Here is a 27,385-nt window from a genome sequence, read left to right as displayed (position 1 = left end):
ATAGATGGAGAAAAGGGGGACACAGTGACAAATTTTTTCTTGGGCTCCAAAATCACTGTGGATGGGGACTGTAGCCATGAAATTAAAAGACACCTGCTCCTTGGAAGGAAAGCTATGACAAACCTAGACAGCATATTAAAAAGCAGAGATGTCACTTGGTCAACAAAATGTTCATATAGTCAAAGCTATGGTTTTTCCAGTAGTCACTTAGGGATGTGGGAGTTGGACCATAAAGAAGGCTGAGCACTTAAGAATTGATGCTTTTGAACTGTGGTATTGGAGAAGACTCCTGAGAGTCCCTTGGATTGCAAGGAGATCAAACCAGTCACTCTGTACTTTGGCATAAAAGTTTTCCACACGGCAAAGGCTGAGGATCTGGTGTGCCCTTCTCGTTCTCCAGTTTTCTGCTGTGTTCTCATTTTATACGTGCCTTGTTCTTGCATACATGCTTAGTCACTCAGTCATGTCTGAGTCTTTGTGACCCTATGGACTGTAGCCCACAGGCTCCTCTGTCTTTTTTTAGGATCTTTTTTTAATTTAAGTCATTCAGTCCTATCCGACTCTTTGCAACCCCATGAACTCTCCAGGCCAGAATACTGGAGCCTTTCCCTTCTCCAGGGGATCTTCCCAACCCAGGGATCGAACCCAGGTCTCCTACATTGCAGGCGGACTCTTTACCAGCTGAGCCACAGTTCAGTCCAGTCGCTCAGTCATGTCTGACTCCTTGCGACCCCATGGACTGCAGCATGCCACACTTCCCTATCCATCACCGACTCCCGGAGTTTACCCAAACCCATGTCCATTGAGTTGGTGATGCCATCCAGCCATCACCAACTGAGTTGGTGATGCCATCCAGCCTCTGTCGTCCCCTTCTCCTCCCGCCTTCAGTCTTTCCCAGCATCAGGGTCTTTTCCAATGAGTCAGCTCTTCACATCAGGTGGCACAAGTATTGGAGTTTCAGCTTCAGCATCAGTCCTTCCAATGAACACCCAGGACTGATCTCCTTTAGGATGGACTGGTTGGATCTCCTTGCAGTTTAAGGGGCTCTCAAGAGTCTTCTCCAGCACCACAGTCCAGAAGCATCGATTCTTCGGCGCTCAGCCTTCTTTATATGAGCTGTTGGTTTCAATATTGTGTTGGTTCCCACCAAACATCAGCATGAATCAGCCGTGGGTAGCGTATGTCCCCTCCTCCCTGAACCTCCCTCCCACCTCTCCTCATCCCACCCCTCTTGGTTGTCACAGAGCCCCAGCCTGAGTCACACAGCAAGTTCCCATGGGCTGTGTATTTTACACATGGCAGTGTACATGTATCCGCGTTACTCTCTGCACGCAGCCCGCCCTCTCCTGCCCCCACCCCCGTCCCGTCTGTAATTCTGTTCTCTGTATCTGTGTCTCCACTGCTGCCTTTGATTTTGCCCGAGTCTTTCAGGTTCCAAGAAATCAGATTTCTCCTTGCCACTCATCAGGTCTCTTCTGAATGTATTAGGGATCAGGGCTTAAAATACATGTGTACGTATTGTGTGCAGAAGAACCTGTGGTTGAGACACATGCTCCTTGTGGAAAACTTATATAAAGTGCGGAAGAATTTAAGGAAACAAAAGTAAACCCACCTAGAATTCCACCCCTCGGATAACACTGGTGGTATTTTGAAATATCTCTTTCCCATCCCCGTCACTGTTTTTTTTAAAATATAGACCATTTTATTTTAAGTCTTTGTTGAGTTTGCTACACTGTCTCTTCTGTTTTATGTTTTGGGTTTTTTGCCCCCAGGCATGTGGGATCTTAGTTCCCCGACCAGGGATCAAACCTGCACCCTTTGCATTAGAAAGTGAGGTCCTAATCACTGGGCCACCAGGGAAGTCTCTCCTTCATTGTTTTTTATAAGTTTTGGATCATTTTTTCTCAAGTAATCACGATAACAACACGGATATATAAGCACACAAAATCTTATATCCCGCTTCCATCAATTCACATAAGTACTGTCCTAGCTTAGTAGAAATATAAAGAAATAAAGATGATTTTTAAAGCCTAATGTGCTGCGGCATGAGTAGACAGAGACAGCCCTGCCTGGTCCTGCTCCTGGCTGGCCCCTCGGGATGCGGTGGCTGACACACCAGGGATGTTGCCGTGGAGGGGGCCACCTCCTGCTGTCTCCCTCCATCATCACCCAGGACAGAGTTCCGCCGTGTTCCCCTGAGCCTCTGGTCCTCATCTTTTCATCAGGTTAAGAGTAATGGTTCTGACATGTTAAAAAAGGTATCTGTAGGATTAGGGATTATGGAGACCATTCTGTCAGAAACTATGAGAACTCCTCTTCTGCTAAGTGTGTAAACTCACCCCCAAAAGGAGGTGGACTGCAAGCTGCCCCGAGCCATCAAAGCACCACGGAGATTCCAGCATCTCAGAGATTTAGGTTTACCTGGTGATCAAGCACGCCCGTGTTCCTGATTGCCTTACAAACAGCAACTTTATGGAAAGGCCATATTCTTTCTTGACAAGGAACAGAAAGAAAGTGAGCAAGCTGTAACACAATGAGGAATGAAGTGTCAGGTGTAATCCCCCACCCCTCCTGATGATGCAGGAAACAGGATTTCTTCCCAGCTCCTCAGGACCTGGCGGTTGTGTATGCAGAAGAGGAAATGGCTTTATACCCTGGTTTCTCCAAAGATGCGCTTCATGGTTTCTCAAGAGATGATTTCTGTGCTAAGGAATTTTCAGTCTCTGACTTACGCCTGTTTTCCAGGAGGGGTGCTGTTCGTGTCCCAAAGGCAATGGTGAGAGCAAGGTGGTGTGTGAGATTGTTTGAACCCAAACACGCTCCATAAAGAGGGGACCTAGGTTCCAGACCTGGCTCCTGGCAGGAGCTGTGTCTGCCCAGCAGAGGCGCCCGCCTCCCCTCCTGTCTGAGCCTGGACCTTCCCCTGGATAAACAGCTGGGGTCACCGCCAACTTTGAGCTGCTCTTGTCCCTCCAAAGTCTGGAGGGAGGTTCAGGAAAAGCCGTGTCCAGAGGCTGCCCCTTTGGCCCAAGGCAAAGGAAAACGCTGCTGACAGCAGCTGCATGGCTTTCCAAGGGAAAGGAAATAACCCAGAAGGAGAAAGACCACCCAGAAGATGCCAGGAGTGGGCAGGGCGCTCCCCTCTGGAAGGCGTGTTGCATCTGAGTGTCCAGATGCTGAAGACCCGGGCCTCGGCCTGTGAGCCAGGCCGGCCAGTCCCGGGGTCGTTCTCAGCCTCTGGGGAAGGAGAGGGTGGGGAGGACAATCTCAGCTCCCTGCTGGAGGTCTGTGGGCCTGGGTGGCATTGCTTGGGACAGTTTGTTCCAACCTCCTGGTTTTGTGGACATCAGGGTCCCTGCTGAGCCCTCCAAGGACAGAGAGCAACAGAAGAGACTGTCAGCCTAAGGCCCTGTCTCCAGTCCTGGCCCCTTTCCTGACATCTCACGTGAGACCAAAGAGAGAGAAATCCCCTCCCCAGGTCGTTTGTGACCGGCTCCCACAGGCACAGAGGTCAGGGCACCCTTCCAGGCCGTCCGGGGAACAGGACAGGTGTGTGCAGTCTCCACCGGCCACCGGCCACCGGCCAGCCCCAGACCACAGTGGCTGTCCGAAAGCCAAGTGCTGGGGCCACAGGCAAGAGTTGCTTTCTAAGAAAACCCAGTTAACATGTCCAGATTAGATCTGCTGTTGTGATCTGGACTAAGGACTATGAACTCCCCTGGAAAGGGCCAAGTGTGTCTGCCCAGCTTTCTGGCCCAAAGGGCAAAGGAAGATCCTGGGTGTCGGAATTGGTAACTGAAGAGGAAACAGACGTTCACAGAAATTGTGTCGAGAGAATTCAAAATATAATAACACCTCAACGCAGTTTTGGTAATAGAGGTGTAATGAGAAGAATGGGATTCTTTTTTGTTGTTGCTGGGGAATAAAATTTAACTCGTGGCTTCCCTGGAGGCTCAGTGGTAAAGAATCCACTAGCAATGCAGGTGAGGGATCAATCCCTGGGTGGGGAAGGTCCTCTGGAGAAGGAAATGGCCACCCACTCCAGTACTCTTGCCTGGGAAATCCCAAGGACAGAGGAGCCTGGCAGGCTGCAGTCCATGGGGCCACGAACAGTCAGACATGACTTAGTGACTAAACAACAATAACAACAACAAATTGGTGGCATAAGAAAGTGAAAGTGTTAGTTGCCCAACTGTGTCCAACTCTTTGCGACCCCATGGACTGTAGCCCACCAGGCTCCTCCGTCCATGGAATTCTCCAGGCAGGAATACTGGAGTGGGTTGTCAGTCACTTCTTCAGAGGATCTTCCCAAGCCAGGGATCAAATCCAGGTCTCCCATACTGCAGGCAGATTCTTTACTGTCTGAGCCACCAGGGAAGCTGGTATAAGAAATGGCTTAAAGGCCTTCAATTTTCACAAGCTTTGTAAATTTGTACCTTGTCTATCGCACACATTTTTACCACCATGAGTTGCAGATTCCTGCACAGATTGCACTGCACTGAGCCAGTCGGTTGCTCAACTTCTTTGGAAGGAGCCTCACCTTTAGTTGTTCCCCACAGACTGTATGCAGCAGCCTACCCCAGCCTTTTCAGCATCACGGAGCAGTTCCATGAAGGACGGTTTCTTGGCAGACTTGAGATGATTCAAGCACAGTAGGGCTCAAGCTATTATGAGAATCTAAAGGCACCGCTGTGGAGAAGGCGATGGCGCCCCACTCCAGCACTCTTGCCTGGGAAATCCCATGGACGGAGGAGCCTGGTAGGCTGCAGTCCATGGGATCACGAAGACTCGGACATGACTTCACTTTCACTTTTCACTTTCATGTATCGGAGAAGGAAATGGCAGCCCACTCCAGTGTTCTTGCCTGGAGAATCCCAGGGACCCCAGAGCCTGGTGGGCTGCCGTCTATGGGGTCACACAGAGTCGGACACGACTGAAGTGACTTAGCAGCAGCAGCAGCAGCAAAGGCACCAGTGATCTAACAGGAGGTAGAGCTCAGACTGTAACTTGAGTTAATGGGGGAACAGCTGTAAAATACAGATGAAGCGTCACTCGGTCACCTCCTGCTCTGCAGCCCGGTTCCTAACAGGCCGTGGACCAACACTCGTCCATTCCCTGGGGGTGGAAGGCCCCGGTTTAGAGAGCCTGAGCCCTCAGCCACTCCAGCCTCAGCACCAACCCCTGGAATAAACAGCTGAGCCATCGCAGTGACACCCATGGACTTACCAGGCAGCAAGGATGCCTGCCTGCGCCGCCTTCTTCCTCAGTTTCTAACTATCAAGTGTCACTCCTGGTGTCCTGACTCCCCAAGCCACTCTTCTTCCCAAAAGGCTAATAATCCTGTTATACAAGATTATATTCCCTGGATGTGTTTCTTTGGCTCCTACAATTAATTGACTCACCATTGGTCTACATGGTTTTCCTTGCTGGGCTAGCAAACTGAACTGCTTGGTAGCTTCCTGAGGCTGTAGCCTCATTTTGATCCATTTTTTAAAAGAAGTTCTGTCCTGGGGTGCTGTTTTAAACTCTCGGATTTTTCTGACCGCCGCTTTCCCATGAGTTGGGGACACTGTGATGACCACCGAGCCTGGCAGTGGGGGCCTCTGTTAGAGTCTGCCACAGCTCTGCTGGCAGTGAGCCCCAGGGATGCTTTGCCAGCTGGTGAAGTTCTCAAAGGGGTTTCCCAGGTGGTTCAGTGGTAAAGAATCCACCTTCCAACGCAGAAGATGCAGGAGTCAGGGCTGAATCCCCAGGTCAGGAAGGTCCCCTGGAGGAGGTCATGGCAGCCCACTCCAGTATTCTCGCCTGGAGAATCCCACGGCCAGAGAAGCCTGGCGGGGCTACACAGTCCGTGGGGTCGCACAGAGTCGGACACAGCTGAGCACGCACGTGCACGCTGTAACAAAACAGCCCACGCTCCACTTAGCGTCAAAGCGCGAATTGCCCAACAGCGTTCCTCGTTCTGACGCGGTGGGCGGGCTTGCAGACCCTGGCACCACGTGACAGAACACCGAGCTCAGCGAGCCCTGTGCAAAGAGATGAGATCGCCACACGCATGGCCTGTCGCGCCCCCGAACTCCCTCCAGGCGAGACGTTAACAGAGGCCTGTGGCCGCCTTCCAGGACAGCTTTATTTACGGACACTGAAATCTGAATTTTGTACGATTTTCATGTGTCATGGAATAGCCTTTTGATTCCCCCCCGCCCCCCGCCGCCCACCCAACACACACACTATTTACAAATGTAAAAAGCGTTCTTAGCTCCCAGGCTGTAGACAGCGGGTGGAGGTCTGGACTCGGCCCGGCGGCTGTGTTTGCCGACACCTGATCCACACTCACGCTGGTGTCACAGAATGTCAGTGACCCAGGAGACCGGTCAGGAAGGCAAAACGAGGCAGCTCTGGGCTCCACCTTTACGGCGTGCCCGCCGGTAGCTCAGACGGTAAAGCGTCCGCCTCCAATGCAGGAGACCAGGGTTCGATCCCTGGATCGGGGAGATCCCCTGGAGAAGGAAATAGCCACCTACTCTAGTATTCTTGCCTGGAGAATCCCATGGACAGAGGAGCCTGGTGGCTGTAGTCCATGGGATCGGAAAGAGTCAGACACAACTGAGAGCTAACACACGCACAGCCAGTGTTTGCCCATGCAGAATTGGAAACCAGAGGGGAGAAATCTTCAGGTTACAGAGTTACAGAGGTCTTCACCTCCGCAGCGTTTCCTCAGACTTGGCCCTTCAGCACTGCATACGTCTATAACCTAGAGATGTGTGGCGACTAACCTAGAAATTTGCCTTCAGCTGTAGTTTTTTTTTCTTTTTTTGGCCTGACCACGCCGCATGCGAGATTTTAGTCCCCTACCCAGGGATTGAACCCATGCCCCCTGCAGTGGAAGGTGAAGTCTTAACAATTGGACTTCCAGGGAAGGCCCCTTCAGCCATCTTTTGCTGCTGCTGCTAAGTCGCTTCAGTCGTGTCTGACTCTGTGTGACCCCATAGACGGCGGCCCAGCAGGCTCCGCCATCCCTGAAATTCTCCAGGCAAGAACACTGGAGTCGGTTGCCATTTCCTTCTCAACCACTTTTTAGGACCTGGTTTTTCTACTCTGAGCTTCCTGGGTTTTTTTCCTCCACTTCGGATCGTGCATCCCTGTTAGCCCGTGTTGAACTCTGCGTGGATTCTGCTCAGGTCAGCCATCCCAGACTCTCAGTACCTGAGCACTCTGCATTTCTGCGGGCATGTATCTAAACCCAGCCCACACCCCCTGCATCCCCCACCAGTCTTATTTCCTGCTCACTTTTCTTCCCTCCCTGTTTCTCCAAACTTGGAATTCTAGTATTTTCTCAGTTGGTCCTGCAGTTTCTTTCCTGGAAAATTCCTTGAGACCGTAGCTTTCCGAGAAGTTTGTTTTCCCCAACTTTCTCACCATACAGTCCCCTTCCTGCTTTCCCAAGGCTCGGGAATCCCCTGAGCTGACTTGGGGAATGAGATCGCTTATTCCTGGTGCTTCTCAAGTCTGGGCCCTCGGGGACAGTCTGAGAACCGGTCTGTCTTGTCATCAGCCGCTTCCTCTGGCTCTAACACAGGGCCCTCTGCCCTGGCTGAGAATCTGGGGGGAACAGAAAGGCGCCATGGCAACGGTGCCCGGTCGCGACCCCTCAGAACCCCTGCCTGTTTCTGAGGGAGCCTGTGCCGGGACCCGCAGTCAAGACCCAGCCCTGGTCTTGCAGTGTCGCTGTTTGCATTCGCCTGCTTCCCAGTGCCAGTCAACTTGCACCAGCGTCAGCCCAGGTAGGAGCCACGGTTCCCCGATGCAGAAGGAAATGGCTGTTCTTTTTGTGCTTGTACCAGCGTCTGCCCGGGTAGGAGCCACGGTTCCCCGACGCAGAGGGAGTGGCTCTTCTTTCTGTGTACCACACAGCACGTGGGCTGCCCCCGCGGCTCAGCGGTAAAGAATCTGCCTGCAAATGCAGGAGATGTGGGTTTGAGCCCTGGGATGGGAAGATTCCCTGAGGAGGAAATGGCAGCCCTCTCCAGCCTTCTTGCCTGGAGAATTCCATGGACAGAGGAGCCTGCAGACAGCGTCAAAAAGAGTTGGATACAGTTGAGCACACATGTACCTTGGGACACAGTGTGTGGATTCTTACTACCCACCCAGGGAGCGAACCTGCACCCCCCTGCGTTGGAAACGTGGAGTTGTTATCACTGGGCCACCAGGAAAGTCCCTCCCTGTTCTTTTTGAGGGGCTTGTGAAGGGGGCGACAGAGGACCAGATGGTTGGATGGCATCACCGACTCAGTGGACATGAGTTTGAGTAAACTGTGGGAGTTGGTGACGGACAGGGAGGCCTGGCGTGCTGCCGTCTGTGGGGTCACAAAGAGCGGCTGAGCTGTCAGCACTGTGGTTTCCAGGCAAATAGCTGCCCCACTCGTGGTGTCATCGCCTGATGGATGCTTCCCGTCCAGCTCGTGCTTTGCCCTAAACTTACACAAGGTCTCTGGGGGAAGCGGCTGAACAAGATGAGAACCTGCTTGTGATTCCTGGGAAAGCTCTCCCGAGATGCTGAGTGAAACTGTTGGGGAGAGAATGCCTTGAGGATGTGACTTCGCAGTACTGTTATTGTGCTCTGACTGTTAACAGTCGTTTGTGTTTTTACCCTGGAGCAGAGGGCCAAAACGGAAACTCTAAGTGTGCACATTTTCCCGTTTTAAGCTGTCATTTACATAAATCAACTTCCATTTGATCAGTTTTGGTGACTGGATGCGGTTGTGTGGTCATCACCACAACCCAGAGGTATAGGACGTCGCATCCCCATATGTGCCCTTTGTGCTTCTTTGCTGCTGATCCCTTCCCCTGGCTCTAGTTTTGGCTTTTCTAGAATTCCTTGCATCTGAATTCTTTTTCCTTGATAGAGGGATTAAAGTTGTCAGTTTCTTCTTTGGTCAGTTTTGGTCACCTTTGTCTTTTAAGAATTTTGTCTGCTTCATCCATGTTGTCAAATTTGTTGGCATAAAGCTGTTGAAATCGTTTCTTATTATCGTCTTAAGGGCTGTAGGCTATGTAGTGATGACCCCCTTTTAAATATATGACGCATTGATTTTAAAGAGAAAATTCACACACAACATAAAGTTTTACATCTTGTTTTTTTCCTATATTTCTAGCTTCTTATCCTTTTAATTTCTGTCTTTAAACTTCTACTGATGTACACTAAGGGCTTCCCAGGTGGCGCAGTGGTAAAGAATCCTCTTGCGAATGCAGGAGGCACAGGAGACAAGGGTTCGATCCCTGGGAAGGGAAGATCCCCTGGAGAAGGAAATGGCAACCCACTCCAGCATTCTTATCTGGGAATGCTATGGACAGAAGAGCCTGGTGGGCTGCAGTCCACGGGGTTGCAAAGACTCGGACACAACTGAGCAGCTAAGCAACAGTGTCCACCTAAACCAAGGCAGTACAACCAGAGAGCACAGAATCCACTGCAGTGCAGGAGACCCAGGCTCCACCCCTGCGTCGGGAAGATCCCATGGAGAAGGAAATGGCAACCCACTCCAGCATGCCTGCCTGGAGAATCCCACGGACAGAGGAGCCTGGCGGGCTGCAGCCCATGGGATCACAAAGAGTCAGACGGGACTGAGCAACCCTAACACTGTTGTTCAGTCATTAAGTCACGTCTGACTCTTTATGACCCCATGGACTGCAGCACGCCAGGCTTCCCTGTCCTTCACTATCTCCCTGAGCTTGCTCAGACTCATGTCCACTGAGTCAGTGATACCATCCAACCATCTCGTCCTCCCCTTCTCCTCCTGCCCTCAATCTTTCCCAGCATCACAATCTTTTCCAGTGAGTCAGCTCTCCGTATCAGGTGGCCAAAGTGTACTTAAACTCAGCCACTCACTAGCCCATGACCTTAAGCAGATGACTGGAGCACGCTGAGTCTTAACCGTGTCCTCTGTCAAGTGTGGTGACAGTGACTCTGTGCAGGGAGCTGGGAGGCCTTGCCCGTGGTGGGCACTAGGGAGATGACAGCCATCGCCATGGTGACAGATAAAGTAACGGTGGCCCTCAAATTCAAACACCTTGGACCAGACTGAGTCACTGGTGTCAGGAGGATGGGACCTTCCGTTCTCTCTCATTCCGTGCATCTGTTTCACACTCTGTATAACTAGAACCCTGAACTTTTGCACAGTGGTGTACATTATTGAAACACAGTTAATTCTTTAACTAGAAATTCTGCTTTCAACAGATATAGTACATCTGTGCAAGTATTCCTAAGAATGACTTTTATATAAAAATCAAGATTAAAAATCCAAGGCACTTAAAGCAGAGCTTCTCAATCTGTTTCTCACTATAGCACACAAGGTACATGACACATATAATCTGACAAGAAGGCTCCCTGGGAAGACATAGCTGTTCCGGAGCACTGGCCTCCCCAGATCCTGCCCCGATCAGCTGGAGGGCTTAGGCAGCACCGCTCTGGCACACCTGTAATTCGGTGCTGAGCTCCTCTAGTTGGAAAACTCTGCAAGACATCTGGGACAATTAGAGATAATAGTAATAAAATAGCCAGTAAGTGAAAGGCGCTCAGTCATGTCCTACTGTTTGCGATCCCGTGGATTGTAGCCTGCCAGGCTCCTCTGTCCATGGGATTCTCCAGGCAAGAGTACTGGAGTGGGTTGCTCCGCCCTCCTCCAGGGGATCTTCCCAACCCAGGGATCGAACCCTGGTCTCCTGCATTGCAGGTAGATTGTTCACCATCTGAGCCACCATGGAAGCCCAAGAGCCAGTTGAGGAAATATCTAATCGTTGCTGCAAGAAGAAAATAAAGAAAATCTTCATGCTTAAAAAGAAAAAAAAAAGTCATTAAGACATTAAAGGAGAATTGCTGACATTAGATTCTTTATCATTGTTGCTTTAAAAATATACATTTCTTGTCTCTGAAGGAGCTTGGTTTTCCCATTTCTGATCCGAGGAGGGAAGCCCATGCCGCTGTATGCCTTCCTATTGGCGTTCATCTTCTGCACCTATAACGGCTACCTGCAGAGCAGGTACCTGAGTCAGTACGCAGTGTACGCGGACGACTGGCTCAGTGACCCCCGGTTTCTAACAGGTGAGTGTCCTCAGTGACGCCTCCCGTCCCTGTGACCTTCAGCTCGGTGTTCACCTTCTGGTAGGGTCCAGTTAGAAAGCACACGCGTCTTGAGAGAACAGAGAGTCTGTGAAGGCCCCTTGACCTAGGCCAGGGGGCTGAGCGCTGGTGGGATGGAGGGTCAGGCTGTCCCCGTGACGCAGGCGCCGTGCTCTCTCACCCACTCAAGCGCCGAAAGCACAGATACCTGTTCTTAAGGTGACCTAAAAATAGCAACAAGCTTCAGCAGACTGAGCAAGGCACTGAGACTGAGGCCACTTGGGCACTAACGGGCCGTGTAATCTAAGACTGTCATCAAACCTCCTACAGTTTCTTCTGGAAAGCGAGAGAAAGTCGGTCATCTTCAGCGAGGCAGTTAGACTTTAAACTCCAAGGTTTATGAGGTTTTTGAAAATTTTTTTTATTTTTATCAGTTAATATAAAGTAGCACATTTTCCAGGCTTCCCTGGTGGTGGCTCAGACAGTAATGAATCTTCCCACAATGCAGGAGACCCAGGTTCCATCCCAGGGTCAGGAAGATTCCCTGGAGGGGGGAATGGCTACCTGCTCCAGTATTCTTGCCTGGAAAATTCCATGGAGAGAGGAGCCTGGCGGGGAGGGGAGGGGGAAGAGTCCCATTCAGGGAGTTGCAATAAGTTGGACACAACGGAGCCACTGAGCACACACACACGCACACGGGTAGCTCCTAAGAGTCCATCAACTTTTCAAATTGCCCTAAAGCCCTTTAAACTATATAAAGTAACCTTAGGACTTCCCTGGTGGTCCAGTGCAGGGGACATAAGTTTGATCCCTAATCTGGGAAGATTTCACTTGCCTGAGACCAGCTAAGCTGGTGTGTCCTAGAGACCGTGGTCTGCACCAGGAGAAGCCATTACAGTGAGGAGCCGGAGCACCGTACCTAGAGAGTCGCCCCCGCTCCTCACGACCAGGGAAAGCCACGTGCAGGAGTGAGGGCCTAGCACAGCCAGAAACAAATTAAAAAATAAAGTGACCCTCCATTTCTCCTTTTTTTTTCGCTCCACATCTATGAATTGGTCATAATAGAGGAAACTTAACGTTTAAACTCCCAGATGGCACTAGTGGTACAGACCCCGCCTGCCAGCGGAGGAGACGTAAGGGACGCTGGCTCAATCCCAGGGAAGGGAGGATCCCCCAGAGGAGGGCCTGGCAACGCACTCCAGTGCTCTTGCCTGGGAAACTCCATGGACAGGGGAGCCTGGTGGGCACAGTCCACGGTGTCGCAGAGCTGGACATGACTGAGCGACCTAGCACACACCCACGCCAGCTCCACAATCTGTGCCTCCACGGAATACCAGACTGAGCTGTTGTATTTGCTCCCTGCCCCCAAACACGGTCTTGATTTACCTGCTCTCTATCTGATTTTCTTCTGCCCCAGTTGTCAGAAGGAAGAAGGAAACAACAGGCTTGGCCCATTGCCAGGAATTGCACCCACGCCTCTGCCTTCTGAGGTTCCGAGAAGGGCCGAAGTTAGGTCCTCGTCACCTGAGGGAGGAAAGGTCAGGGGGTGAATCAGGCGGCCCCAGACCTTGCCCGAGTCACAGCAGAGCAGTGGCTTCACCAGCCCCTACGAGTAGGCAACCAAGGACAGAGAAAGGGAATGTTTTTCTTTTTTAACTAAAAGATAACAGTTTTCAATGTTTATTTGGGTGGCTTGGATGGTGAAGACACTGCCTGCAGTTCAGGAGACCTGGGTTCAGTCCCTGGAGGCAAGAAGTCCCCTGGAGAAGGGCATGGCTTCCCACTCCAGTAGTTGTGCCTCGGGAATCCCATGGACCAAGGAGCCTGTGGGCTGCAGTCCGTGGGTCAGCAAAGAGTCAGAGACAGTTGAGCAGCTAAGCCTACTCCTACTTGAGGTTCTCATGGGAATTGCTTCTGGGATGGATTGTTTGAAAATTGTTGATGAACAGCAATAAAACAAAAGAATTCTTTGGCCTGTGCATTTAAGTGTCATTTGAAGTAGTTCTGCAGGTAGGCCTTGTCCCCTGCAAACCCTCTGAAGCTGGTCTAAAGTTTAAGATATTCAGGAAATTATATATAGACTTCTTAACTTCTCCACGATTGAATAGGAAGAATTGAAAATGAGAGCATATGTCATTGAGAAACAATGCAAACTTTTAACTGATAAAAAACCTCTGAAGTCATTTAAGAATGGGAGAGAAAGCGTTCAGGTATATCAGGACTGATATAGATATATCAGGAATATCTACCCAGAGCCAGGCAGCTGGCAATTGACAGTTTTGTTGAGAGTTGAGGACACGAACAGACCCACGAATGCCAAATGATGAGCGAGCAGGAAATGAGTAGGGGAGGGGTGTGGATCTACATTAAATCGTTACATAAAATTATAGAGAAATGAGGACCAGCTCTCAGCTTCTGGGAACCACCCCCTCAACAGCCTGAGTGCAGTCCGCCCTGGTAAAGCACACGCTAGGGACTCCCTGCCCCACGTCTGCCCATGGCGGGGGGGGTGGTGCCGTGCTTCAGACAGAGTCTGTGGCGTCACATAAACTTGGTGGGCCAATCCACGGACGATGACAACTCTGTGGGCCGACCCACGATGACAATACCTTTTCCTAGAAAAGAGGCTTGTGCTTCAGTCATATTTCTAGTCATCCCAGTCATCCTAAAAACATAGATTGTGACCATCAGATAAAGCTATTTTAAATAAATTGGGTAATTCAGTAGTGTTTTTAGAAGCACAAAGCCCTATCTCACAACACCTATAAGTCATCTTTCTAAATAAAGCACAGTATTTATTTCCATGATTTTTACTATTGGTCAAGGCTTGTATGTTATGCCTCTAATGATATTGTGAGGGATTACAATAATACTGTTCATTCACACTTGGGCTTGTGAATTCTGTGGCTTAGTTACCATAATACCCTTGTATGTTTTATCTTGTTTAGGTTCTGCCTTATGGTTGATAGGCATGCTGATTAACATCCACTCAGATCATGTCCTGAGGAACCTCAGGAAACCAGGGGAAACTGGCTATAAAATACCAAGAGGTATGTACTGAAAATGGGGAATTTATTCTAAAATTGACTGCCTGGAGAATTCCATGGACAGAGCAGCCTGGTGGGCTACGGTCCATCAGGCTGCAAAGAGTCGGGCGCGACTGAAGCAACTTAGCACGCGTTCCACGATCTCGTGGCGTGACGCCGCGCTGCTTTGGTTTTGCCGGAGCTCGTAGCTGAAGCACGCTGCTCGTCGCTGCAGGTTTCCGGTGCGCCGCTACTACCCGTAGGAGCAGTGACTGATCGTTGTTTTATTAAAGTGATAGAAGAACCAGTTCTGACTAATGAAAGCAAAAAGGAAATTCTAGTTATATCTGTGTTTGGAAAGAGCGTATGAGTGAGAATTTATGGTCTACGAGGGGTGTCCATCACTTCCTTTCTTGCCATAGATTAGAACTGATACCTTGAGTGACCCTCTTTCCAAAACACTTTAATATGTTGAGTAAAATTTGTAAATGCATCAGTATGGTATCAAGAGCAGACGTGATCATCAGAGGGCAAAATCTAAGTGAGGGCTAAAGCCCCGAGTGCATCTTGGTTGAATCGGTGACTACCCGCTGTCCCTCAGGCTGGCTTGTAGCCCAAATACGTGCCACTTGCCTGATCTGAGAAACCATCCAGCCACGAATTAGGATCCTTGTGATCCTGGGGGTGGTGGGCTCACACCCACGATCGAGGCAAACCTAGATTCCCAGAGAACCTGCCTTCCACGCAGGCCTCGAGAGCCCAGCAGACCCTATACCGTGGGAGAATTGCCACAGTCAGAGGTTGCAGAGCCCATGAGGAACAGATCCCCATGAGCAAGGGCGTCATTGATGTGAGCGATCTCAGAGCTTAGAATTCAGGTACAGGTTATAAACTTTCATATTTAAAACTTAAATATTTAAACCATAAAGGGATTGAAAGTATGAGTAAAGGAGTAGCATACTATAAAAAGAACTAAATAGATATAGAAGTTAAAAAAACAACAGAGCTTCTAAAAAAATTTTTTTAATCAGTTGGTAAAGCTAAAAACTCAAAGAGCAGCAGTGAACAGCACAAATGGTAGCACTCAGGCTGGAATCCTTGTGTTATCTTCCTGGAAACCGTACAGAAATAACAGTGGAACAAATAACCAGAAAACCCCATGAGCCTCAAATTGCTTAAGCTATGGCCCTGGGGTTATCCTTGCAGTGTGCCACTGTGGTCTCTGGCCCGAGCTCCTTCCAGCCCAGCCCCACTCCCAGCCCCCTCACCCTGCTCTGCCCCTTGAGTCCCCCGAACCCTCCCTGGGGCGTAATAGCCCAGATGTGGAGCAAGCGGTCTCATCCATGGAGCATCCCACATCCTTAGAAGAAGGTCTGGCCTGTCGTGTAGACTTGATGCATCTGGGAAGACTTGATGAGTGAATACACAAGTGAATCTGCCCTTGAAAATTAGTATTTCCTTCCCTTTTTTGTCCAGGGGTTCCTAGAAGTCCCTCTTAACCAGACTAACACTGTTAGTCTGTGCTCCCCAGCCCTGTTTAAGTTTTGTCAGCTTGACTCGTTAGCTACTGAAGCAACATACTGAAGTATGTTAAAGCCATAGCATTTTTATAGTCAGATAAACAGGTGAATGTTGATACGGGCATGCAGGTACTACCAGAAGTTGTAGTATGAAATAGTAAAGCTGGTCTTATTGGAGGTGTCTCATCGATACAAGTTCTGTAAAGGTCATATTTTTCCAGAGTTGGTTTTTATGTTGTCCCTGCAGGTATCCACAGGTCTCTCTTCAGTCAAGGTTTCGTTAGGCATTGTTTTTTAGTAAACGTGCTGCTGGCTCTGTTTTCTCCTAGGGGGCTTGTTTGAATACATATCTGCAGCCAACTACTTCGGAGAAGTCGTGGAGTGGTGCGGCTATGCCCTCGCCAGCTGGTCCATTCAGGGCTGGGCTTTCGCTGTGTTCACCTTCTGCGTCCTGTTCACCAGGGCTCAGCAACATCACAAGTATGTTCAAAAACATGTTTGGCATTTTTAATTTGTTCTCTGATCTCCGCAGAGCAATCCTCAGGTTAGATTTTAGAAGCATTCATACTAATTTGTCAAATCCCAGTTTATACCAGGCGTTAGCTAGACAAAAGGGCTCTCCTGGTGGTTCATACATTACAGAATCTGCCTGCAATTCGAGAAAGCCGGCCTTGATCCCTGGGTCAGGAAGATCCCCTGGAGGAGGAAGTGGCAGCCCACTCCAGTATTCTCGCCTGGAGAATTCCACGAACAGAGAATCGTGGCAGGCTACAGTCTATGGGGTCACAAAGAGTCAGACACGACTGAGTGACTAACACTTCTAGCTACATTAAAACAGAAAAGCACAAATGTCTGAAGAAATGCCTAGCTGTAATCGTCAGGCATGTGTCAGCATCCTTGTTGGCTTTGCCCTGTTGTGGCATCTTTGATATGCCATGGCTGGGCTCCATGGTCAAGTTCAATGTCTGGCAGGGGATTCAGGGTCTGCTGTGGACTCGCCCATGACAGTGGGGGATGCTGACCAGGCAGCAGTAGTTGGAAGAGTCGGCATCGTGCCCTGGCAAGAGTCCCGTCCCATAGGTGTGCCCCACCACCCGGGCCTGGGGTCCCCAATGGGCTCTAGGTTACCGTGCCCCGAAATCACATCATTTCACATCATTTTCCAGAGTGTGGGGCCTCGGCCTTTATCAGATCCCCGAAAAGGCCTGTGATGCATTGGACCATCAACATAAAAAACAATGGGTGTTAAAGATGAGGTGATCTTGAAGGCCATCTGCCCAGTCTAACAGGTGGGAAACCGAGGCTCGGGGAACAAAGCCTCGGACAGGTTGGAAGTCACGTGTCCTGCGACTGGAGAGCTCCCAGACTGGCTCAGCATCGGGACAGTCCCCCTGATGCCACAGCGATGCTGGGTGTTTGGCGTGTGTCGGATTGTGTCCTGACCCTGGGAGTGGAGTCTGTGCGGATGGGGCTGGTTCGGCTGAGGTGGCGCTGGAGTGGGGCCCAAGGACTGGTGTCCTTATGAAGAAGGGAAACCTGAACACAGACAGACACACAGAGAGAAGATGGCCAGCAGCAGACAGACACAGAGGGAAGCTGGAGGCCGAGAATGCAGCGATGCCGTCCCGGACCGGGGCACCCAGAGGCAGCCAGGAGCTGGGAGAGGCAGGACGGACTGTCCCCCGGGGCCGGGGAGGGAGCGTGCTCCTGCCCGCGCCCAGATGGTGGGCTTCTGGCTGCCAGGCGGTGAGAACAGACGTGCTGTCATTTCAGGCCCCAGGTTTGTGGCTGTGTGTCGCAGCAGCCCTGGGAAGCTGACACACCAGCCCTTCTGGGATGCAGCGTCCACGGGGCCGTGAGCACAGGCAGGGAGTCTGAGACGCTCGGTTTTCTCCTCTGCTGGTTGTTCCCTGCCACCTCAGGCCTACGAAACATTTTGCCCAGAACCAGAAAGATCCATGCTTTCCACAGGCCTGGCTGAAACCATTTATTATCATCTCTTTAGACTAAAAATATCTAACGTCTTCGAAAATACATTAAAAAAAAAATTAGATTCTTGGAACAACAGTGTATTTTGTAAGACTTCGATAAAGATCTGTGATTTGTTTACACTTGGAAAGTGTTTACTCACCCATCAGTGACCCGTCCTTGGCAGAGGAATGCTTCTGGAAGAGAGATTGGGAACACGAAGCTTTTCATGAGCTAGAAACACACAGACACACAAACGCTTACAGGGTTATTCCGCATTCAGCAGAAAGGCAGTGAGACGTCAGTTCAGCCTCGACAGTAATAAATTCAAGACAAAGAAGTGATATCCAGCCCTGCTTAGTGTCACATAAACTTTGATTCTAGGGGTAGAAAAATGAACGAGAAAAGTAATAGAAATATGCTGCTTGTCCTTTTAAAAGTGTCTATGGCTGGATGAATCACAAGCTGGAATCATCTTGTGGGAGAAATATCAACAGCCTCAGATAGGCAGATGTTACCATTCTAATGGAAGGAAGTGAAGAGGAACTAAAGAGCGTCTTGATGAGGGTGAAAGAGGAGAGTGAAAAAGCTGGGTTAAAACTCAACATTCAGAAAACTAAGATTGTGGCAGCCTGTTCCACCAGTTCATGGCAAATAGAAGGGGGAAAGTGGAAGCAGTGACAGACTTTATTTTCTTGAGCTCCAAAATCACTGTGGACAGTGAGACTGCAGCCATGAAATTCAAAGACCGTTGTTCCTTGGAAGGAAAGCTATGACAAACCTGGACAGTGTATTAAAAGCAGAAATATCACTTTGCTGACAGAGGTCTGTGTAGTCAAAGCTGTGATTTTTCCAGTAGTCATGAACTGGATGTGAGAGTTAGACCATAAAGAAGGCTAAGCACTGAAGAATGGATGCTTTTGAACTGTGGTGTTGGAGAAGACTCTTGAGAGTCCCTTGGACTGCAAGGAGATCCAACCAGTCCACGCTAAAGGAAGTCAGTCCTGAATATTCACTGGGAGGATTGATGATGAAGCTGCAGCTCCAATATTTGGCCTCCTGAGGCAAAGAGCCAACTCTTTGGAAAAGACCCTGATACTAGGAAAGATTAAGGGCAAGAGTAAAGGGGGTGATTGAGAATGAGATGGTTGCATGGCATCACTGACTCAATGGATATGAGTTGAGCAGACGCCGGGAGGTAGTGAAGGCCAGGGAAGCCTGGTATGCTGCCATGCATGGGATCACAAAGAATCAGACACAACTGAGCGACTGAACAAGAAAACACATGTATAAAATGTGTATGTGTATATATGTGTGTGTGTGTGTGTATGCTGTACAGCATGAGTGATCTTAGTGGATCTCAATTCTCTGACCAGGGGTCAAACCCGTGCCCCCTGCAGCGGAAGCACAGAGTGTTAAGCATTGGACTACTGGAAGACTCCTTGTAAGCAGGGCTCCAGCCTCTGGGATCTGATGCCTGGTGATGTGAGGTGGCACTGATGGAATAATAAAAGAATAATAAAAGAAAATAAAGTACACAATGTATATAATGTGCTTGAAGCATCCTGAAACCATTCCCCTGACCTGGTCTTTGGACAAACCGTCTTCCACGAAACCAGCCTCTAGTGCCAAAAAGTTTGGTAACCTCTGCTTTGAAGTCTTTTCTTGAGGTGGATTTGAGGTCTCAGTGGTTGAACAAAGTAGAACAGCTTCCTGGGCCACACAGTGCTTGGAGCTGTCCCGAGGGCTATGCAGGTGAGGCTGTCCTTGTTGACTTTGGACTGCCGCTCGCCTTCACTCTTGCCCTTCCGAGGCCGCTGTCCCCATTCCCCGGGCAGGGTCAGGAGAGGGACTCACCTCCTGCCCTCCTGGCCTGGTGTCTGCCCTGCTGAGCCATGGGAGGCTCTTAGGAACCAGCTGGTTCGTGTCCTGGATCCCGAGCAGGATGTCTTAGTCCATTCAGGCTGCTGTAACAAACATGCCATAAACCAGGGCCTTATAAACAAGGGACATCTGTTTCTCCCAGTTCTAGAGGCAGCAAATCTGAGATCTGGATGCCACCAGCAGGGCCAGTTCTGGGGGAGGCCCTTGGCTGGGTCGCAGATGGTGCCTACTCGCTGTAAACTCATAAGGCGGGAAGAGGGAGGGGCTCTGGGGCCTCTTTAATCAGGGCACTGACTCCACTCTTGAGGCTCCACCCTCATCACCCCCCGAAGGCCTCACATCCTAATACGATCATCACCTTGGTCCTTAGGTTTTTAACATGACTCTGCAGGGTTCACATTCAAACTGTAGCACAGGCCAACATGAGTCAACACGTGGATGGTGCACGTACTCGGCTCCACTGCTGTGTGTAACCCCTCTTGTCTCCAGGCACATCGCTGATCTGGAAAAGTCCACGGTCACCATGGCCTCTAATCCTTCTTGTCTCAGACACCATCACTGATCTGGAAGTCCATGGTTGCTATGGTCTCCCAGGGGGCTCAAGTGGTAAACAGTCCACCTGCCAATGCAGGAGATGCAAGAGATGTGGATTTGATCCCTGGGTTGGGAAGATCCCTTAGAGAAGGAAATGGCAACCCACTCCAGTATTCCTGCCTGGGAAATCCCATGGACAGAGGAGCCTGGCGGGCTACAGTCCACAGAGGCACAAAGAGTCGGAGATGACTGAGCATGCACACACACACGTGTCAGGGGAGGGGATGCTTCATCCAAGAATCTAAAATCAACAGGGTTTTACTGACTCACTTTCTGGTTGTTGTCTTCATATATTTCTGCCATCTTTATAACAGGTATATTTCATATATTTCTGCCATCTCTGAAAATAATAGCTAATCATTTTCCATCATTGTTTTCAGTCTGTTTAACCTTCATTGTGCTCCGGGAAGCTCCCTTTTTCCCTCTATTTCTCCATTTTGTCCGATTGTTTTTTCATCTTTACTCCATCCACTTAGCTGCAACCCTTTCCACAATGAGTGAGTGTGCCTTGGTTGACTTCATTTATAGTCAAAACTGAAAATGCCTGTTTGAGTGCAGGGCCACATTATGAATGACCCCTGTTGCATATTCCTAGATTTGTTTGGAGAGTTGCCCGGCCCATAGCTGTGTGCTCTTGCCACAGACCCTGGGCCCTAGTTCTCCTCCGAGGACTGGAGAAAATTCTCAGAGTCACCAAACCATAGTCAGGACACACCTGCTCGGTTCCCCTCCCCTCCCCCAGTCTGTCTGCTTCTATGGTCTGCTAAGGTAGCCCTCCAGTATCCTGATCCGTGTGTTTATCACATGCCTATAACTTTCCTTGCCAGTATAAAGGTGAATTATAGGTGTCACGTCTGCTCGAATCATGCTGTACCATCAGATGTGGATAGATATTCATGATACTGACAAAGTCAAGCTGTGTACCTGAGATGCCAGAATTTTTATTACTCTTTTTTGATTGGAGTCTGTTTCTTTATCAATGCTGTGTTCATTTCTACTGTTTTATTAGTACTTTTGAAAAGGTCAGGATCCCTTTATAAGGAGACTATTGTCCATTTTGTTAGCATCTGTCAAATGTTTTAGTGAGAAAAGTAACTTTTTTAACGTATTTTTTTGTCTTGTTTCAGGTGGTACCATGAGAAATTTGAAGATTATCCAAAATTCAGAAAAATCATGATTCCATTTTTGGTTTAAGTTTGTCGTCAGTGGAATTATCTTTGACTTGAAGCTTTTCAGTGATGTTTCTCTTGGGACCATGTAAATGAACTGATGTCTCTGTAATTTTTCTGGTACTTCACTGTTTTAAGATTTGCTCTAGGATTTTTTTCCCCTAGCAAATGTGTAAGCTGCCTAATAACAGTCTAATCAAACTGAAATCACAGACTAAAGTATGACGCTGGCCACCAACCAGGTCAGGAATCTGAACTCCTCTGATTTGGGGTCTGCTTCCATGGAGTGGGGCTTGGTGGCTCAAATGGGAAAGAATCCGCCTGCAGTGCAGGAGACCTGGGTTCCGTCTGTGGGTGGGGAACATCCCCTGGCCAAGGGCATGGCAACCCACTCCAATATTCTTGGCTGGAGAATCCCATGGACAGAGGAGCCTGGAGGGCTACAGTCCATCGGGTCGCAGAGAGTCGGACGCGACTGAGCGACTGATACTTTCACTTTTCACTTTCACTTTCCATGAACTGAAACATTTCTGTAGCCCTTACACAACCTCTACAGCATGAGTTTAAGGTCAAAGGTGACATCCGCCTCCCCCCACCAGAGGTATGTTCTATCTTCATGTCCCTCATCCCGCCAGATCAGACAGTTCTGGGTACCCACGGTGTACACACAGCCTCTCACAATTGGGTGCTGGGCGGGCAGAGAAGTTGGGCCTGGAGAGGCCCAGTGGAGGCTGCTACAAAGGCCTCTGGCACCTGCTCCAGCCTGGTCCACCAGGTGACCTCACTGGGAGGCAGGGGGCCAGGGGCATTCTTCAGGAACAGGCCGCTGTATCCCCCGCAGGAGGACTTCTGGTGTCCCTGGGCTGAGGGCATGAAGGTGCCCCAGCCAGCCCTCCCATCATGTCCTTCACCAGGCGCTGCTGGCCTGGGATGGCTTTCCTTCCTCCTTTGAGGGAGAACTAGAATTTTTTCAGGCACTTTTTTTTTTTTAAGTACTTTTCAAGATTGCACACCTGCAACTTGAAGCAGGATTTCTTATTCTCGATGCTCCTAACTCTACAGAGATCAATGGCAGTAATAACATTGACTAAGTATTGCCAGATATGTCAAAGGAGCCTCTCCTTTGGAAGGCTGTTGAGTCTCTGCCGCGAAAATGTAATGAACACGGTGAAGACCCCCTCCTCTCCTCTGTTGCTTCTGCATTTGCAGAGCTGGGAACTGGAACAGGGGTGAGTGGAAAGAGTTCCTGTTCGCTTATGATTGCTGACCATGCTGAGTGACGGGGGGACTCCAAGACGCACGATGTGGTGTCTTATGCATTCTTCAGCTGCCGCCTCCTGGCAGGGAGCACGCCCTCTGGCCCCTGCTCTCTGGGCCCCTGGGCACCCCATCGGATCAGCCCCCCTCTCCCCTTCTCCTGGTTCACCTTCCCAAGCAGGGGCTCCCTCCGCATGAGTTTTCATGTAGAAACTGTATTCTTGGTATTAGCGGTTTGTTACAGTCTCTTAGGGTTTTCGAAAAGCTTTTCCTGATGTGGTTGTCCTTCATTTTAACTAAAACTGGAATGCTTTTGCAGGGAACTTTTATGATCAGATAAACTCTGTGCTTCATTTTAACTAAAACTGGAATGTTCCTGCAGGGAAACTTTATGATCAAATAAACTTTGAACCTTTTTCTGACTGAATAACAACTTGAAACTATGAAACAGTAAATATTTAGAGTGTCGTCTGGAAAACTCAGAAATCTGAGCAAGCCTTAACTGATTTGGGCCCTGGGTCCTGGAAGGCGTACCTGGCCAAGAAGAGGCTTGTCTGGGAGTCAGAGAGGCCCACTGGGGATTCTGCGTCTGTTGGTGCTCCTTTTTTGTGATCCAGAATTTGGAGTTCAGTGGGGATCTGACGCGCAGTCCCTGCCTCACTGGCACGCACTGTGTCTGACACAGGAAGAGATCTCAGTCTGCTTCGTCTGCCTGTCTTCCAATTGCTAGACACTAACGTAGCACGTTATGACAGTTCGTTATTGTGTTCAATATAAAAATAAAGGAGATTAATAAAATTACATTGAAGGCTCAGTCATTTTGTTACTCTTCTGTGTGGACAATTCTTCACACTAGAAGTTCAGACGGTAAACGTGAGTTTCAGCCCTGCAGTCTCCTTCCCACTCATATTAGCATTTCACGTGTGTGTGTGTGTGTTAGTCGCTCGGTCGTGTCCGACTCTTTGTGACACTATGGACTGTAGCCTGCCACGCTCCTCCGTCCATGGGATTCTCCAGGCAAGAATACTAGAGTGGGTTGCCATTTCCTTCTCCAGGGGATCTTCCCGACCCAGGAATCGAACTCCAGTCTCCTGCATTGCAGGCAGATTCTTGACAGTCTGAGCCACCAGTTAAGCCCTTACATTTCAGAGTGCCCAATATTTTTTGTCTCGTGATAGAGCTGTGTAACATTATTTATATAAATTTTATGCATTTCTGCTAGGGTTATTTTTAGATATTTTATTCTTTCTTGTGAATGAGACTATGTCCCCAAATACATTTTAGAACCAGGATGAATGAAAGGTATTCACAGTAATAAAGAATCCACCTGCTAATGCAGGAGACACAGGAGACTCAGCTTCAGTCCCTGGATCGGGAAGATGCCATGGAGAAAGGAATGGCTACCCACTCCAGTATTCATGTCTAGAGAAGCTCATGGACTGAGGAGCCAGGCGAGCTATATAGTCTGTGGGGTCACAGAGAGTTGAACGTGACTGAGCATACACACCCACACACTGATGCTTCTGTATTTGTCACATCCAGCCATGCTTTTTAGTTTAGTTACTAAGTCATGCTGGACTCTTGGTGACCCCGTAAGACGGCAGCACTGCAAACTTCCCTGTCCTTCACTGTCTCCTGGAGTTTGCTCAATCTCATCCAACCATGCTGCTAAGAGTATTTTAAGAATTCCAGCTTTTTGTTGTCATTAATCTCAGGTTCTCCAGCTTCGCAACATACCATTCTCAGATACCTAGTTAGCTAGTTAGCTAGTTAGCTCTTGTTTTGCAGTATTTGAAGCTGTTGGTACTGGTGTTGTCTGCTGCTTATATTAGCAACAAATTCAAAAGGAGGATTAAATCATAGAGGTGATTGCTATGATTTTTGCATAATCTTAACAGGAACTCCTAACTCAGAATTATTATTTTGATCACTTTTATTTTCTTGTGTGGTTATTGTTCTGTTTTCTGCTTTAGCCATTGGGATCATGTCTTTGCTGTTTCTGTTCATTTTCTGTTTACTAAGATTTTCTTTTTTTTTAATATATTTATTTTATTGTATTTTTTAACTTTATAATATTGTATTGGTTTTGCCATACATCAACATGAATCCACCACGGGTGTACACGTGCTCCCCATCCTGAACCCCCCTCCCACCTGCCTCTCTGTACCATCCCTCTGGGTCGTCCCAGTGCACCAGCCCCAAGCATCCAGAATCGTGCATCGAACCTGGACTGGCGACTCATTTTATATACGATATACATGTTTCAATGCCATTCTCCCAAATCATCCCACCCTCTCCCTCTCCCACAGAGTCCAAAAGACTGTTCCATACATCAGTGTCTCTTTTGCTGTCTCATACACAGGGTCATCGTTACCGTCTTTCTAAATTCCATATATATGCGTTAGTATACTGTATTGGTGTTTTTCTTTCTGGCTTACTTCACTCTGTATAACTCCAGTTAGATTTTCAAATTCACTTCGCACAGATGAGAAAGGAAGACAAGGATCTCCCAGCCGGTGTAGAGGAGATGACAGGCTAAGACTAGGTTCACGTGGACATTCTGATCTTGCAGCTCTTCACTGGTTGCTCTCAATGCTTATCTTTTTTTGTCTGTTTTACTCTAGCTTTTTATGTATTTATCTATTCTTGGTTGTGCTGTGTCTCTGGTTGCAGCATGCGGTCTTTCCTGAGCTTCAGTGCTCAGGCTTCTCATTACGGTGGCCTCTCTTGTTCGGGAGCACGGAGCTCCGGCCTCAGGAGCCGTGAGGCACGCGTGTGGAGTCTTCCCGGGCCAGGATCGAACCCAGTGGCCCCCACTTTGCAAGGCGGATTCTTCACCACTGGACTATCACAGAAGCCTTGATCTAAATGCTTTTAGAAAACCAGTCTTTTTGCTTGCAGTGGTGCTTTTTACTTTTCAACCGTTTGGGGGAATTTTATTTAAACTTTTTTTTTGTTCTTTTCCCATGTGTGGGTGTACTGGAGATTATTATCTGTGCAATTTCTCCTTTGAGGAATCTGAGTTTTCCTTTGTAGCCTCAAACCTTTTTTTATAAAATACAACATCATTTTAAACATTGGTGCCATTTGCTCTGTGGTTAATTCAGATACAGTATTTATACTGTTAGCATTCTCTGCAACCTTTTCTTTCAGATCACGTTTTCATTTTACTTCAAACAGTTCTTGCTCTATGTTTTGATGCTGTTGTTTTTCATAGTTTTCCACTCTATAATCTGTACCTGCTATCAGTATAAGATAATCTACCTGCTTCATGCTTTTTGCCTTAACTCTGCTGCTGCTGCTGCTAAGTCGCTTCAGTCGTGTCCGACTCTGTGCGACCCCATAGACGGCAGCCCACCAGGCTCCCCCGTCCCTGGGATTCTCCAGGCAAGAACACTGGAGTGGGCTGCCATTTCCTTCTTCAATGCATGAAAGTGAACAGTGAAAGTGAAGTCGCTCAGTCATGTCCGACTCTTCGTAACCCCATAGACTGCAACCTACCAGGCTCCTCCATCCATGGGATTTTCCAGGCAAGAGTACTGGAGTGGGTTGCCATTGCCTTCTCCGTGCCTTAACTCTGCTCTGATAAAAAGATGGCCACAAAGCTCTTTTTGTTGATAAGTTCATTTGGCATTTCTTTGCCTGTCTCCTCATTCCAAGTTTTAAAAATCTTTTGTTTCAGTTACCTTTACCAACCTAACAAATGGACTTTGCCACTTAAAGCTCAAATTCTTTTACTAACTGAAGTGTTCTTTTACACTGAAATGTTCTTTTATCATATTTTATGCTTTTATTGCTTGTTTTCAGCTTTTGTTTACTTTCTATAGTGATCTGGAAAGAAGAGTTCTTTTTTTTTTTTTTTTAAGCATCCTTAGGAATGGTTTGGAGCTTCCCTGGTGTCTCAGCAGGTAGAGAATCCACATGCATTGCAGGAGACACAGGAGATTCAGGTTCGATCCCTGGGTCAAGAAGATCCCCTGGAGGAGGAAATGGCAACCCACTCTGATATTCTTGCCTAGAAAGTTCCATGGACAAAGGAGCCTGGCGGGGTACAATCCAAAGGGTCACAGAAAGCTGGGCACGACTGAGCACTAAGCGTCCAAGGAATGGTTTTATATTTTTAGGAGTACACTTAGAAGTTCCCAGTTAAATATGATAAGCTGAACATATGCTTTTACTTTGCTCTGCCGCATTTTGACCCCCATTACAGTCCCTGTGAAGGAGTTTAAGGATTGGGGTTGGCCCCGTCAGGAGAATGAGATTGAGTCATTGCAGCATATCCACAGCACGTGTGGGAGTGGAGACAGGTAGAATCTAGTAGAGGTGCTGTGATATGCATGCGTGCTCAGTCACTTCAGTCGTGTCTGACTCTTTGAGACCCCGTGGACGGTAACCCGCCAGGCTCCTCTGTCCATGGGGATTCTCCAGGCAAGAACACTGGAGTGGGTTGCCATGCCCACCTCCAAGGGATCTTTCTGACCTAGGGATCGAGACCACTTCTCCCACATCTCCTGCCTTGGCAGGCGTGTTCTTTACCACTTGTGCCACCTGGGGCTGTGATGGTGGTCGTCCCTAAACGCCAGAGCTGATGGGAGGGTGGAGGGCCAACTGCATAGAATGGGTAACAGTGCCTGCTCCCCCCGCTCCTCGTAAAGAGGACGCAAAGCCCAGAAATCAGCTCTATGCCCATCCCCAGGGGAGAAGCATGGTGGGGGCAGGGCTGGGAGGCCTCTCCAGGGAGAGCGAGAGCAAATAGATGCTTGCATGCTAGGAAAAAAGGCCTCCACGTTTGGGTCTTCAGGAACCATCACATGTAGCGTGGTGGTTGTCACCTTCTGCCTCGGGCTGCGTG

At 48.9% G+C, this 27,385-nt stretch overlaps 1 protein-coding gene across 1 annotated transcript in view; it reads left to right on the top strand.

Moving 5' to 3' along the window:
- Positions 1–23,334, top strand: part of SRD5A1 (steroid 5 alpha-reductase 1) — a 38,074-nt gene extending 14,740 nt beyond the window's left edge. Inside the window, exons 2-5 of the mRNA XM_019982880.2 lie at positions 10,931–11,097; positions 14,064–14,165; positions 15,991–16,141; positions 21,235–23,334. Coding sequence (XP_019838439.1) covers positions 10,931–11,097; positions 14,064–14,165; positions 15,991–16,141; positions 21,235–21,301 — 487 coding nt within the window. The 3' untranslated portion in view covers positions 21,302–23,334. The remainder of the gene's footprint in view (positions 1–10,930; positions 11,098–14,063; positions 14,166–15,990; positions 16,142–21,234) is intronic.
- Positions 23,335–27,385: the final 4,051 nt, after the last annotated feature.

The sequence above is a fragment of the Bos indicus genome, chromosome 20, assembly GCF_029378745.1.
Source record: "Bos indicus isolate NIAB-ARS_2022 breed Sahiwal x Tharparkar chromosome 20, NIAB-ARS_B.indTharparkar_mat_pri_1.0, whole genome shotgun sequence".
In the NCBI taxonomy this organism is placed as follows: Eukaryota; Metazoa; Chordata; class Mammalia; order Artiodactyla; family Bovidae; genus Bos; species Bos indicus.
The sequence above is the reverse complement of the archived record's forward strand: the minus strand, read 5'-3'. Positions and strand labels throughout refer to the sequence as shown.